This window comes from Siphateles boraxobius, unplaced genomic scaffold (genome assembly GCF_051911475.1).
Source record: "Siphateles boraxobius isolate OS27281-9 unplaced genomic scaffold, OSU_SipBor_1 130, whole genome shotgun sequence".
Taxonomy (NCBI): Eukaryota; Metazoa; Chordata; class Actinopteri; order Cypriniformes; family Leuciscidae; genus Siphateles; species Siphateles boraxobius.
This window is the reverse complement of record NW_027508734.1, coordinates 24,367,632-24,383,115: the sequence shown is the minus strand read 5'-3', so window position 1 is coordinate 24,383,115 and position 15,484 is coordinate 24,367,632. Positions and strand designations below refer to the sequence as shown.

General features: G+C 37.4%; 1 protein-coding gene across 10 annotated transcripts in view; it reads right to left on the bottom strand.

The window, feature by feature from the left end:
• The window catches only part of plekhg4 (pleckstrin homology domain containing, family G (with RhoGef domain) member 4), a 99,299-nt gene that overhangs the window by 72,902 nt on the left and 10,913 nt on the right, over positions 1–15,484 (bottom strand). For 3 of the 10 annotated variants that reach the window (XM_077228825.1, XM_077228828.1, XM_077228827.1), the window contains exon 1: positions 10,055–10,240. The exons of 4 other annotated variants lie outside the window; for them this stretch is intronic. In XM_077228825.1, the coding sequence (XP_077084940.1) occupies positions 10,055–10,057 (3 nt within the window). In that variant the 5' untranslated portion in view covers positions 10,058–10,240. Of the gene's footprint in view, positions 1–10,054; positions 10,303–15,484 lie in introns of those variants that run through there. 3 more of the 10 variants (XM_077228832.1, XM_077228833.1, XM_077228826.1) reach the window with 2 other exon arrangements.

The following is a 15,484-nucleotide window of genomic DNA, read 5'->3' as shown; positions in this document are numbered from 1 at the left end:
GGCTGAATTCAGTAGAATGGGTTTCAAAATACACTGCCACTCAAAAGTTTTGGGGTTAGTAAGATAAAAAAAAAATCCAGTAAGGATGCATTCAATTTATGTTACAAACAGTTAATATTTCAATGCTGTTATTTTGAGCTTTCTATTCATAAAAGCATCTTGAAAAAACGTGTCATGGTTTCCTCAAAAATATTAAGCAGTTCAGTTTTTTCAATATTGATTACAAGAAGAAATGTTTCTTGAACACCATATCAGCATAGAATGATTTCTGAAGGATCATGTGACACTAAAGATTCTAAAGAAGAGTAATGATGCTGACAATTCAGCTTTGTATTTTCACTTGGTGCACAAATTAATTGCTTGTAGTTGGAATTGTTACATCATGCCTGGTTAAGACCCTATTACTGACAGCTAAAAGTTGTTTACTAAAATATTTAACAGGCTAAGTGAACATTTATGCACTTTTAAAAGTTAGAATTCTGTTGAACTTTTTTTTTCTTCATTTTTTAAAATGTCACATAAATGCTTTAGTCTGACTGAAACTGTACCATTCTGTTGTCTTGAAGTTGAACCAACCGATCTAGATAAATGCGATTGTAGCTCGGCTTCATCCAGCATACCAACATGTTAATCAGACTACATCTTGTCTTGGAATTGTGCGCTTGCTCCAAAAGCCACGGGAAGGGCATTTAATCCTTCAAATATTAAATTATACATTGTTGTTGTCATTTGCAAATTGCACAGACAGATGAAGACTGTGGCTTGACTGCACAAAAAAAAAAAAACAATTTGTAAAAGTTCCTTTATGTTGTTTTTGTTTTTTGAAAACAATATTAAATCTTGGCATACATGTTGAATTTAACCATTTCCCAGAATGTGACAAACCGTCTAATGGCGGTTGACTGTGTCTAGAGATGTCGGTAGGAGAAGTATTATTTATGGCATGGGCTCTTTTCACTAATGATAATCATGACCCGAGAGTGCATGGCATCCGGCATTGTTAAATCAAGCCTGTCCCCTTTTAAGATGGCAGCTTGGCCTTTGGCTGGACAATATTAGATTAGTTAAATAAAGTATCTCTATGGGTCACACTCTTACTGGTGTATAATCAAATCAATTGCATCTGTCTCCAGGGAACAAGGAATCCCTCCGTTGACTGTTTAACCCTTACAGGACATCATTTTAAGGAAAAGACAGAACAAATATGTTTGAAAAGCAGTGTAGTGGAACATAAACTATGTTTACATGTGCAGTTATACTTTTTGCATATTATTTTTTGTGTAGTTACGCTACAGTCTACATCTGTATGTCCAAGTACAGATGACGCAATGCACAAAACCTAGGACAACATTATCTATATCTGTTTGGCCGACTTCGCAAAATGTGACTGGTCAGACTAAAACCTTTTTTAAAGATGAATTATTGCTTTCTGACTGCAATCTAACTTTAAGTGCATTTAACATACATACTGTGCTTATGTACACTAAGGAGGTACTGCATAGGTTAGTGGTTGGATAGACGATAGGAATGCGAGATGTTCAGACTTGTTCTTAAAAACTGCCATCTGACAAAGAACACTAGAAGCCCAAAATGGAATAACATAACTAGAGAGATAAAATAATCCATAAAAAAGGTGGGTCAATTTAAATGAGAATAATAAGAGAGACCTTGTTCTTTGAAGTGTGGTTGCGTAAAACTGAAGCTGAGCTCTAACAGATGTGTAAGGTAATAAGACACGCATCAAATATGTGCACAAGCACACAGAGACTCAGAGACAGTATATGGCAGGGCAGAGCACTGGGGGCCTGACCTTTCAACCCAGCACAAGTGACAGAATGAACCAGCTGTCCATTAGAGTGACACCGTGAAAGAGAAAAGAGTGACAGAGAAAGAGATGGGCGTAAGCTACACAAAAGAGTGGACAAATAATTCCATTTCCAGTGTTTGTCCTGTCTAGCTGATCAGGTGATCAGGCAATTGTGCATGAGGGTGGCACAGAGGTTTAGAGGCCGGAAACTCTGGTAGGGCACAATGTGATGGCGGTACATCAATGGAGAATTGTGAACACAAAAGAGGCATATAAACCTCTCTCTTTTTCTCTCCCCCAAACCACAATATATATATTTCCCTGCTTCATTGTCAGCAGGCTGATAAGAATAAGGTTCTAGACATGTGAACATCTAGCATCTATCGACTTTCTGAAGAGGTGAAGCAGCTGTTGCACCATGACACCTCCCAATCATCACATCAAACAACTGTCCAATGCTGCTGACCTCACTCACAGATCACTGATGACGTCACATCAACCTGAAACACCTTCCGATGCTCAAATATAGCTCACTAGAAGAGAAACACATTCAGGAAATATTTATCCACTAACTCACTAAATAAATGGTACCTGGATAGACATTTTCCCAACAAAATGGATCCCCAGAGAAACAATTTTGCTTAAGAGAACAGGAAATGACTGAAATTAGTAGAGCCTAAATATGGAACAATGTTCAACTGTGGCTGTCAGCAACATTTCATTTATAACTGTTGACAGAGTTGTTATTTTGGCATGAATCATAATCACTTATTTATAAAACATTTGCATTAAAGATAAATTAAAATGTGGTCATCATTTACTCACCCTCATGTTGTTCCAAACCTGTGTGATTTCCTGTCTTCAGTGGAACACAAAAGTTTATGGTCCAAACAACTGGTTGTAAGTGTACAAATAAACAAACAAAAGCATAGAGATAGTTTTCAAAATGTCTTTTGTGTTCCAGAGAAGAAAAAGTCATATAGGTTTGGAGCGCCATGAGGGTGAGTAAATGATGAAAAAGGTGTTAACTTTTGAGTGAATTATCACTAAAATTGAGTTACAAAAGTCAGAAGTAATATGCCAAGCGCTAAAACAGAGTTCATCACATTCCTAGAGTGAGCAAGGCAAAAAATGAGAACTGTCTGACATTCCACAGGGGAACAAACTGATGCTCACACAAGTCATAACTGTTCAAAGAGCCCTCAAAAGACATCAACAAACCCTCCCCATGTGCATTTTTTAAAAATATATCCATAGTGTCCTAACCAGACACAATGCATTAAGTTTCCAGCGATAACTAATTTGTTGGTCAAAACGGAAAAATTAAATGCTGCGACTATCAGAATACATCTGATGTTTATTATATACGGTTATATAGACATAGGACCAATTATATTTTATTGAGGGTAGAGCTACTCAACACAATGCTGCAGAAATAGAAACCAAATGATTGACAATATGTTAAATCTGGTTAGGACATGGTCAATTCAGCTTTGGAGAAGAACTATATGCACTGTCCATTCTGAAAAAAATTCAAATGAATTATCTTCAATTCTGAATCCCTGTATTATTTTACATAAAACTGTGTGTTGTGCTGATGTACAGATATAGGAGTATTGGAAAACAACCCTAAGATGGTGACAGCAATATAGAGTATCCCATCCGAGTTCTCTGAATGCTTGAAGAGCCCACATGCTGACCCAGAGGCGTCAGGCTAGCGCTCTGATTCATACTGCCACTGGGCTGGTGTCAAGCTGTAAACAGTGTGCCTGGAGATGCCAAGACTCATAAGAGGCTCTGTCCATCTACAGCCGTCTACTCAAAACAATCAAATGTCCATCATTAACACTATTTGTGCCCTACAGTCATTCTTGAAGGCTTTGTAGAGCGTGACCAATGGATGCGTGCGTGTTTTCATTCACCTTGAAATAAAAACAGAGAACTGATCATCTGAATCTCTTGCCCAACTTACACAGAACATACACCAGCAATTTAGGACGGATGGTATTCTAGTCTGAGATTTGTGATGAAATCGCTGCGCGAACAATACTATGATTTATGGACATTTAGCATGGTGGTAATACTACAGAGTTCTTTGAAGGACCTTGGTATATCAAATTAATTTCACGGTACAGAGGCTATTGCTTAAATCCAATGAGTAGAAAATACTCAAGAGTTCTTCAGTGGGTCCCTCCGGTCACATGGCCCAGGATATGGTGTGAGAACATAGCAATCATTTAAGCTGCAATGAAACACAAGTGCAATGGTTATTTTCTTCCGTATTATGACACATCGGAGTGAAACAGAAAACCGAACAAGAAAACATTTAGGGAGGGGACTTAGTTCTCTGCACCGGCTGCTGATTGGATTTTGAGATGGGGCGTTTAACTTAAAAATGTATGCGAGCTTGAAGTCGATTGTGCATGGGTGGGATTAAGTGAACTAAATGACTGGAGAAGTCCAGCATAGGTTACCTGAGAGAAGCCTTTTGTTTTCACAGAAAGAATGCTATGATTAGTTATGATATTTGGATTAAGTATTAAGAGCTCAAATAAAACAAAAAAGAAACATACATGGATGAATTGTTCACAACAAGATCTACAACATGCATTTACAAAACAGACAGGGTGAATTTTAATTTCATGCCACTTTAAGTAACAAATATATAGGGTGACAAGATGCAAAATTAATATTTTACCTTAAAGTAATTTCTAACACATCTATTCCAGCTCAACAGAGTTTCTATAATAGTTTATCTCTATAAGTCTCTACTACTACATCAACTCTATGTCTTTACTACTTCAATGAATCCTGAATGAGTGAATGTGGATTAAGACGATTGAGTGGCAGTTGCTAACCGATACACATTCATTAAGGGGCCGGCAGCTTTTAGCTTCAAGTGTCTCCTCAAAATAAATCCCAACTAATTTTAATCAGTCTTTCCCTGAAATTCAAAACTGTAGATGGGACTCCATCTAATACCACTGGCACATAATCAGTCAAATATACAACTTAAAATCTTGAGTCCTTGGGTCTTTGGGGTTAATCTCCAGAACGGTGTACAACTTCAGAGTGGCTGCATTGAGATCAAAGCCTATTCGTGAGCCAAACACAAAAAACGTTGACTTTTGGCCCTCTGCCACTGATGGATTGAGTCCTCGTCTCTTCTATTGTGAAGCGAGACTCCATTGGCTGAGAGCTGGATTGTGTGGAGACACTGTCTGGGGCTGAACTCAGCAGGATGTGGCAGAGTAAGGTCATGTGGAAGGGGTTACATAAATGTGGGGGGGGTCCCTATGTTTTCATTTGGCACAAGCAATGGGCACCAACTGTGAAGATAAACAATTCAGAAGATCACATGATAACAAAGTATAGCCATTCTAGGACAGTTACCCTTTACCAAACCTTTAAAATGTAGATTTCAACTGAACATGTGCTTCTGAGGGCAATTGTGTTTAACAACATTCTGAGTAAGCTAACAGGTCAGTGTGAATAACATGAGCAAGTTTCTGTCTAATGGTGACTTTTGCCAACTTGATGTCTGACAAGTCTTCAGAAGTAGCCTTTGTTATCAGAGCGAATTTGGACGCAACTGTTTTGGCATCTGCTAAAATATGTCACGGAGTGTAAAAGGGCAGTGAGAATTCACCTCGTAAGTATGAGTGTTTACATCTCACTAAAATGTGTGCACATTTATGTTTCCTATTTATTTATCATATTCACCTTTTCCTCTACAAGGGGACCATTAATTTCCTCCTCAAATGCTCCACACAGAACGGTTTTCTTTCCTGCCTAGTGCGTTGGGATTACCACGTTAAAGGAAAGACACCCAAAGGGTGTGACAGCATTCTTGAAGCAACAAGAGCCACCAAAACAAGTTCCATAGCAATACACTGATTCATAATGCAGTTCTATTCATGTTATTTAGAATATAACCTCTCATCACAACTCCGTCAAACCCAAAGGTGGCTTTCAACTCTTTTGAAATCCTGATTTATTCATTAACCTGTTAACCGTTTCCAGAGCGTCGGCGCACTGAAGCGGTTTTTTTTTTATTTAGTTCAAATTTACTATCAGATTTAATGTTATACCTTGACAAACTATACATCATTAAAAAGATATAATACTCAAGATTCAGTATTTGACCACTATTGTATTCTGAGAAACTTATAGTGACAGTTATGTCTTAATTTGTGTCAGGAGTTATGAAATGAAAAAATGAGTCGATACCTTTAATATGAATTATGAGCGTCAGCTGGTCCATTCATAAAAAACACTCCAAGCTGTCGTCATGACAGCGATTCGCAAAACATCGTCCCTCAGGGCTTTAGCTCAAAAATGTGCAGACTTGGAGAAATATTGATATATTCTCATAGATTCACATCATATTTCTATAGACAGGAATAATATTTGTTGAATTTATACCCAAATGCGTCGATGTAATCATTATGATCGCTTCTTACTGAGATGTGCTGTGTTTTCAATTCATACCAATAGCCTGAGGGCGCTATATGCACAATAACAGTCCATATATGGATCACGAAGAAGACCCATAGTCATGTGACATTCCAGGACGTCACTGATACAGAAAGTAGCTGACAGAGATCGCTGTAACATGCAGATAAAGATGTTTTGAAGACAATAAACATGATTGCAATGATATTTGAGTTACCTGTGTTCTTCAAGCCATGCCAGGTATTTCATAATAATAGATTATATTTATAATGTAATGCTAATCGATATAGATTTCATCATCGTGCAGAACACTATAAATAATAAATTTTCCGTCAGATTTTTTTTTTATCTGAAGCCAAATTAGATCACAGAAGATTATTTAAAACACTCGACTTGCGTTATAAAGTAAGTTTGGAGCACAAACATGGTTTTAATCTCATAAATGGTCGTGTATTGATGGTGTGCTAAGCTAACATGCTAGCTAGCCCAGGTGCACCTGCCACCAGCAGTTATTGTTTTATGATTTTTTTCTAAATAGGAATGCTTACTGAAATGTTTCAGTGCATTTGATACCAGTTTCAAATATTTAGTGAGAACTTTGATAAAAGAAATTAGGGTTTGAAACCCTATGAATAGCCTGTGAATAGCCAGTTGTTAGTAGCTATAATGCAGACAAAAGAAATGCATATTTAGAGCCATAACCAGTCTGGAGAGGTGTAAATGTGTGCAGGGAGAGACTCACACTGAATGGGGCTCGTTTGCACCACAAAATAATAGAGACAATAGACTGAATAGATGACTCAGAAGATGACTAAACATCAGTTTGCATTTTAGAGTCTAATCAAAATAAAGTAATTTGACATGATCTTGAAAAACATTTAACTAAATACAGAGTTTTAGACTTATCATTTTCAGATTTTAAATATAAAATGGTCACACATATGGCTTTAGCTGCAGTGCATTTCTAGATTCCTCCAGGGCCAACTTCAATTTTATTTTTATGAAGATGTTTCATAAAAGTAAATTTCTAATAACTTTACAAAACTTTGAAGCTATTTAAACTTTTTTTTTCATTATGACAATAATTATTTCTACATTTACAATAAACTACTAGGTGTCAGCTTTCAAATGAGATCATACTTGTGCTTTTAGTGCAAAGGGTTCATGAACTGTATCTGTTTAAGTTTGGGTATGCCATTTCTGGGGATTTTTCAAAAGTGGCCTTGAAGGTTAACAGGTTAAGAGATGATGACATTTTTCAAGCGATAGTTCACCTAAAGAATGAAAACTCAAAAAAGATTTGAAGTATGTTTCAGCTGTTTTTACCCAAACAATGAAAATCATTTGAGCTCAATACAACATGGGACCCCATTGATTTTCACTGTATGGAGAGAGAGAGAAAAGCCAGTGAAGACTATGCAGTGCTTTTATACATTTGATTATTTTATACAATTTAATTAGGGCCCGAGCACCGACGTTGTGAGAGCCTTATTGGAATTGCTTTGTTTATTTATGTAGTATTTCTTATTTCTGGTGCTAAAAGTTTTTCAGGTAGGTCCATTTCATATGTGTCTTTGTTCTATTGTAGTTTGTTTTCCTATATGCTGGTAATTAGTTTATTTGTCCTTATTTTATTACTGTTTACTTGTCTTCCATCAGCTTGAGTTTTTTTTTACTTAGGCTAGTATTATTTTTTGTGATATTGAAATTGGGGACAAAAATTATGAAATTTCAAATAAAAACAAATTTTGATATCATAAAAAAACTTATTTAAAGCAAAAATAACTATATTCTGATATATATATATATATATATATATATATTGTTATCGTGAAATAAAATGACATATCATATGATTTTGGTCTTCTCGTCCTATTTCTTGAGTACAAAATCAGCTAATTAGAATGATTTCTGAAGGGTCATGTGACATGAATAAGTTACATTTTAAAATATAATCAGGTAGAAAACAGCTAATTGAAAATCACAATAACATTAATATTAATAATATTAAACATATTTTACTATATGTGTGATCAAATAATTGCAGCATTACAAAAATCATAACGACTCAAAACATTTGAGCGGTAGTGAATGTATAAATATATATAACTCAAAAGGGCCACATTGGCAGATTTATCTTATTTCTTGGGACTTCCTTAAAGTTAAGCAAACCCTCAGACACACACACACACACAGCAGTCATATGCCCACTAGCAAAATGAAGCCTCACATTTACAAACACATGCCTATACATTAAATACTGTAGACAGGGTGTTTGTTATTACTGTTGAGACCCCCTATTTATCAAAAACCCTGCAGCTGCCTTCCTCACGAAGCCCCTGAAGAACGGACTTACAAAATTCTTCAGTCAAGAGTCATGAAATCTTCTAAGCATGCAGCTTTTCTCTGAAGAGTTAAAGTTTAACCCATCAGGGCAGGCTCAGGAAAAACCTTTTACCTGAACACAGCTACAGACAAACCTCAGACTTCTCTAAAGCATCTGAGTAAACCTGCTCTTCAAACACAGTTACTAGATAACCCAGTGACCCTTGGACAAATGTCTCTACAGTGAGGTGGGCTGAATTAAAGATCGCCTCACTGCCAAATTGCCCAGAGACACACACAAAAAAAGCAATGAAGGGCAATAAATGTGGCTAATTTAAGGCTCTGGCATCTAGACAAGCAGAGGTGGACTTGAATGAATGAGCGGGAGGCTATTTAGCTTTTAAACGCATTTGTTTCCAGTTACCTCAACAGCTATTGTAAGCTACAGATCACTGAGCCAGAGCTCCAGTGTTTCCTGAAAAACTGAACCATATGCAGTTTGGGGGATTGAATGTTTAGATTGACTTAGTAAATTGTACCCGGCTCACAATTACAAGGACAGAGCGATTGTTCACAGGACAAGCCCAGCAGCGCTCTTAGAGAAGATACACTTCAGGTCAGAGGAAGTGCCTCATAAAGAGTTAGAACTATGAATGTTTGTGGTTCAACGAGCAGATGTAGCACAGCGCAACCTGCTCGGAGCGTAATTGTGGTTTGGACTGATGAATGAACATATGAGTGTACTAATAGCAACGTACTTCTACTCTAAACACTTCATTTTGGCCCTCTTTCCATCTTACATTCTTTCCATCTGGGCCCATTTTCAATATCAACCCCTAACGCAGAAGACAGGGCTAAAATGAATCCACACGTTTTAGATTAAACATATTGCCTTCATTCCTCACCTTCAGGGCAGCAGTCACCTTTAAGTGAGCGAAAGGCCAAGAGTTTTGCACACACACTTCCCTTCCTCTCTGCATGGCTGACTTTATAAGCTTGCTGAGATGTAAAGGAGACGAGTGTAATGCAGAGAACAGCTGGCATGACAGGCCTAAGCACACACACACACACACAGACTACACCCCGATAGTCATGAAGATATGTCACACACAGACACATTCAAGCCGGCTCTATGAAACCTACAGAAAAACAGCAGAATGCAGTCAGCTCTCAGTGAAGTGCTGAATCCACAGTTTCGCTGCCCTCGGCTGCTTTACCTGTGTCAAGGACATTACAAGACCACCAACACACACTCTGACCAGACCACATATTCATTAAAAACACAAACCTTTTCTCTTCTAGTATACTCAATCTCACACTGTTGATATACATGTAATCAGCAGCAGTACAGTAAAAGTCAGTAAAAAAACAGTAACAGTATCCCCCTCTTTCCCACCCCTCCCCCGTCTCAACCCCCGTAAGGTAAAGCCATTAGCACCTCTAAACTCCACCGCTGTCTGTACTCACCATGCTGCAGGCTGATTGTCCTTCCCCTCATTAGATTCATTTTCCAGTGAGTCCGGCGGCGTCCTGTGCCGCGGTTGCGTGTTGGTGTGCGTGCATGTGTGCTGAGTGGGCAAGTTTGTGTGTGTGTTGCTCACTAACCCTTCCAAACTGCAGGTCTCCAACACACTGACACACTCCACACACACTGCAGCAGCTCGAGGTAGAGACCGCCCTCACCCTCACACACTCTGCCCCTCCCCTCTCACACTGCCTGGCTGCCTGTCACTCAGAAAGTTATGGACACACCCACAGCTAAAGAACCCTCCTCCTTAACACTCTACACAAGCTGCTGGAGCAAAACATACACAAGGGGAAAAAAAGTGTCAACACAAACATGCAAACTACATATTAAATATGCAGTGTCTTACATTAAAATAAAATATTAAAGGGAAAAGTTTACCCAAATAATGAAAATTCTATCATCACTTACTCAGCTTTGTGTAGTTCTAAACCTGTATGACTGTCTTTCCTCTGTGGAACAAATAAGAAGATATTTTTAAAAATCTGTTGGTATTTTTTGTCAATGGGTACTACATTTTTCAAAATCTCTACTTTAATGTTCCACAGAAGAAAGAAATTCATGAGGGCGAGTAAATTATGAATTTACATTTTTGGGTAAACTATCCTCTCCGTAATGTATTATGTCTTTTACACATCATACAAAAAAATAGAAAACCTCAAATCATCCAGTCAGTGTTGCTATCATAAAATATATATACAATTTATTATATAATTACATAATTATATAATATAATATAATTATATAATTACTATAATATTTTAAAAAAAAAATTAAATCCGCAATTTAAATAAAGCTGAAATAAAAATGTAACAATTATACAAAAACACTTAAAAGTAAAAAACTTTATTAAAAATTAATGCTGCCTAGGCAACTAACGGAAAGTTTCAGTACTAAAATGATTAAAAATGAAATAAAAAAACAAAGGTAAATAAAAATCGCAGAAATGACAAAAGCACATAAAATTACTAAGACATAAACTACAATTAAAATGTAAAATGAAAATATATAATAAAAAAAAAATAGAAAATTGGATCCAACTGAACTGAACTAACTCACTTTATGTGACCTTAACTGACTAGTACATGATGTTATTAGTGGAAAAACAATGCTTTTGAATTCAATATGTTTACCAAAACACATAATTCACTCAAATGTATTTTACTTGTAAGAACAGAAAGGAGTCAGGGAAATTTACAGCAAAGGGTTTTTAAAAGAAACAGCGGTAACCAGGATTTTCACTGAGACAACTACATACACCCAGAGACTGACTCCATGCTGGCATAGTGAATGGACACAGAGCTCTAGTGGGAGGAGAAATGCTGTCCAAGATGAGTGATTGACACTTGATCTGCTTGTCACTGTCTAAAAGCTGAGAAGGGATCAACAAGGAGAAAGACAGACCATGAGGGGTAAAGTGAACATGGGGCAGAGGGGGTCAGTGCCTCAGTCAAATGCACAGCTGGTCTAAGCTGCATTAAAGCACCCCTAACTTAATTTGAATCACAGTTATAATTAATTAAATAATTATTTATTTGTACCCCAGAATCCTTTTTTTCTCTTTAGAAGATCAGAATCAGCTAAGCTTTTAAACAACATGCATTTCCATAATAAGACTGCAGCCATGTGCAAGCAGATTTGAAGAAGTTCAGTGGGTGAGAGTAAGTGGGGAACAGAGTAGATAGGAGGATGCGCAATATGAGGAGACATGGAGTGGTTCAGGCATGATTTTGAACACTTCATTATGTTTTGTTTTGTAGAAAGCCTTTCTTTAAAGTGAATTTCGTTTTGTATAAATTGTATCTTAATTTTAATAAATTTTTCATCAACCAATTGCCTGGATTTAATAAATAAGCAGCAAATATAGCAGACAATAATCATGATATGGAGGCGCCGGCGAGCCGCGGTCACCATAGCACGTGAACTAAAGCCATCTCATCATAAATTAAATCAATTCTGCACGCTTGTCACCGAATTTACAAATTCATATCTTGCTTGTTGCACGCACACATATGTCGAAATAACATTATTAATAATAATGAATCTTTAAGAATATTTGATTGAATGCTGAATGTTGTGCTTGTTCAATTTAATAAAATTAAAACTTTCATTGTGATCATTAAAATAATTGAATATTAAATATTAAGTGGCCAATTTTTGCACATTTATTAATAGTATTTATACAACATATATGTATATATATATATAAAATTGCGCAGCTCCCCCCTGTCAATGGTCTAGCACCCATTCAGCACCTGCGTTAAAAAATGATCTGGCGTCGCCCCTGGTTATAACGGCCCACATATTAAAAATGATGGGGTTTAAATCGGGCTTACAGTTAATGTGTCGGGCCGGGCCGGGCTCGGACACAACGTGCACGGGCTCGGGTCGGGTCGGGCTTGATTTTTTGGTCCCGATCTAAGCTCTAGTATGTATACGGTTAAAAGATGTCTGTGTCTCATATGACCTTGTTATTTGTACACACTGTGACTATACAAATCACAACATATAAATAGGAAAATGTTGGCGTTATTTTGTCACTTACTGGGAGCAGTATGCTAGCTGAAGTCATTGACTTCCAGTCTTTGTGCTAAGCTAGGCTAGCAGTGGGTGCGTCGGACAGAGTTACGGGACGCACGGAGGTGAAAAGGGTATGTATGGACTTATCTAACTCTGGGGGATACGGTGAATAAGCTAAAGTCCCAAAAAGTCGGTGTGTTCTTTTAAATCAATAATTAAACCACATTCAAGTATATAAATCACTTTGGAAAAGTCAACAAATTCATCCGCTGGTATATATTTCCCCTGCTGGAAACAGCATGAGAAGCCCTCAAACTCAAACATCTAGTTTTTATGTGAGCCCAAAAGATAACAAAGGAGATTTCTCAGCTTAGTAACAAGCTGCACATAAACCTGAACACTGAATTAAGGTCATACTAACTTGAATTCACATATGTGGGTCTCTGTGTTTAAGTTTTTCATCACTAGGTTAGGTCTGTCTATTTATACAGGGGTTCAGTATAAATAGAGTATGTGCAGTGTATGACCTCGCCTCATTAAAACTCTCAATGTCAAGCATGTGACCATTCCAAAATTAAAATATATATTTACTTTTAACCAGGCATTGTAAAACACATATTCCTTTGGCTCTAGACCAGGGGTCTTCAACCATTTAAAGGCCAAGGCTAAATTGATGTATAGAGAAAAGGACCAGGGACCCCTGTAGTGCTGCATTTTAAGGCCGTAACACACCAAGCTGACATCAAAAAACTTGCCTTGCGTCGGCTGCGTTCTGGGACAAAAAACTGCTCTTGAAAACGCCGCAAAGCTTCAGCCGACTGCCAACCAGCACCTGCATGTAGTAAATAATTGTCTATATCAGCAAGTAATCTCTATTCGTCTTTCAAAAAACGGAAACCGAAACTAGGATTGCAGATATACAAACCGTAAAGAAAGCAGCATTTGCTTACCATTTTTAATATCTATCATGTTGATCACTTTCTTAAAATATTCAAGTATTGGAATGCTCTGGTAAGATGATGTAAAGTTTGAATAGCCTTCTGTCTGTGCAATCTTAATTTCTTCGCTTGCTTTTATCCCTTTCGCTTTTATTCTTGTGCACTGCCTCGTTCGCAAAACTGAACCGCCAACCAAAGTGATCTCTCGCTCTCCAACAGCCCGATGGCGATTCTACATGCAGAATTGGGCAACTGCTGCCGGCGTGAGTCCGACTAGAGCCGACGTGTAGAACACACCGCAAAAACTATCCTGACAGACTCTCACGGACAGCCGACGTTGGCAAAAATGTGTTTATATACTTTGTTTCGATGCTTACATTAAAAAAACATTTTTTTTAAGTCATATAGTTGTACATTTTGCCTCATACTCTTAAAACATTATAATAAAAAAATAAATAAAATCACTTTAGCATAAACAGTAAACACATAAACAGTACCTGAGATTATCATTGCAACACTTTGTGTTTGTTGTTCCAGCCGCGATGTCGCAAAAAAATAGAAATTGTTTCTAAAATAGAATCGCGTGTCACCGTCGCGGCTGGTTAGGACAAAAACTCTGATAAACATGGAAAAGCACACCTTATTAACCTTTTATCGCGTGTAGTTAGGACACGGTGTAATGGCACAGAACTTACACACTTCACTTTCAGATTATTTGAGGAGATGAGGTGCAATAATAAACCTCTTACAGGTACCTCGTGGTGAAAATACAGAATTCTGCTGTCTGTATCTCTCTCACTAAAAGTTAGTGGAGAGCTGGGCTTGAGGGAAAGAGTTAAATGCAGGCGGACCAGGGGGAGCCAAAGCACTCTGCAGTGACTGGAACATGAATACTCACATTCCAGCTGCACACTGTAACAGCAGGAAGGCATGTAGGAAAGATTCCTCAAAAAACAAGATCAACTTACTACCATGCCAGAAACATTCAAACTAAATATTGAATTTAAATAAAATCAAATAAAACCCCTTCCCCTGCTCTCAGTTTCAAATAGTTTAATTCAAAAACTTTATTGGCATGACAAATATATGTACATTGTATCTATATATTTGTCTATTCATATTTCCAAAAGCATTTAAAACTTAAGTTGCATACAAATGAAATGACAGCCATTGTGTTTTCCTAATAAGAAAGGTAGTATTTCATTGTTCGTGAAAGTTTAAAATGTGTGTTGTATGTTTAACTTAACACAATATAATAATATACAATTCCTGGATGGGTGCGTGTATTTTGTGGGTTCCGTCTACCCCTGTAAGACTTAAACTATTTTTGACACTGATATGTTACCTTGTAAACAGACACAAAAATGATCTCATAAAGTCCACACTGTTAATGTATGACAGGAAGAGGAAGACACAGTATCAGAGTGGATATTCAGCCATGGGGCAAAAAGCAGTTCTTGTGTTGCACCCTTTGTTAATGGCTCATTATATGACATGGTCCTTCACCCAAGGCTGTCATCAGGAGTAATGCTCAGTTCCTGTCTCTCTCTCTGTGTGTGTGTGTGTGTGTGTGTGTGTGTGTGTGTGTGTGTGTGTGTGTGTGTGTGTGTGTGTGTGTGTGTGTGTGTGTGTGTGTGTGTGTGTGTGTGTGTGTGTGTGGCACACTTTATCACAGGCTATACAAACAGAGTAGAGTTTGAGGTAAAAGAACAGAGAGAACATCTACAGAGATGCTCTGGCTTCAAGTCTGTAGAAATCAGTCCATGTAAAGTGAGAAGGAGCTCTTATAATGAATGTATTCAGCTACCCATTATTTCAGAATTAATTAAACCGAGAACAACAGGACATTTTTATTTGATTCACATGGAATTGGATCAGTCTGAGGTAGGATGATTTATGTCCAGAGGAAATCCC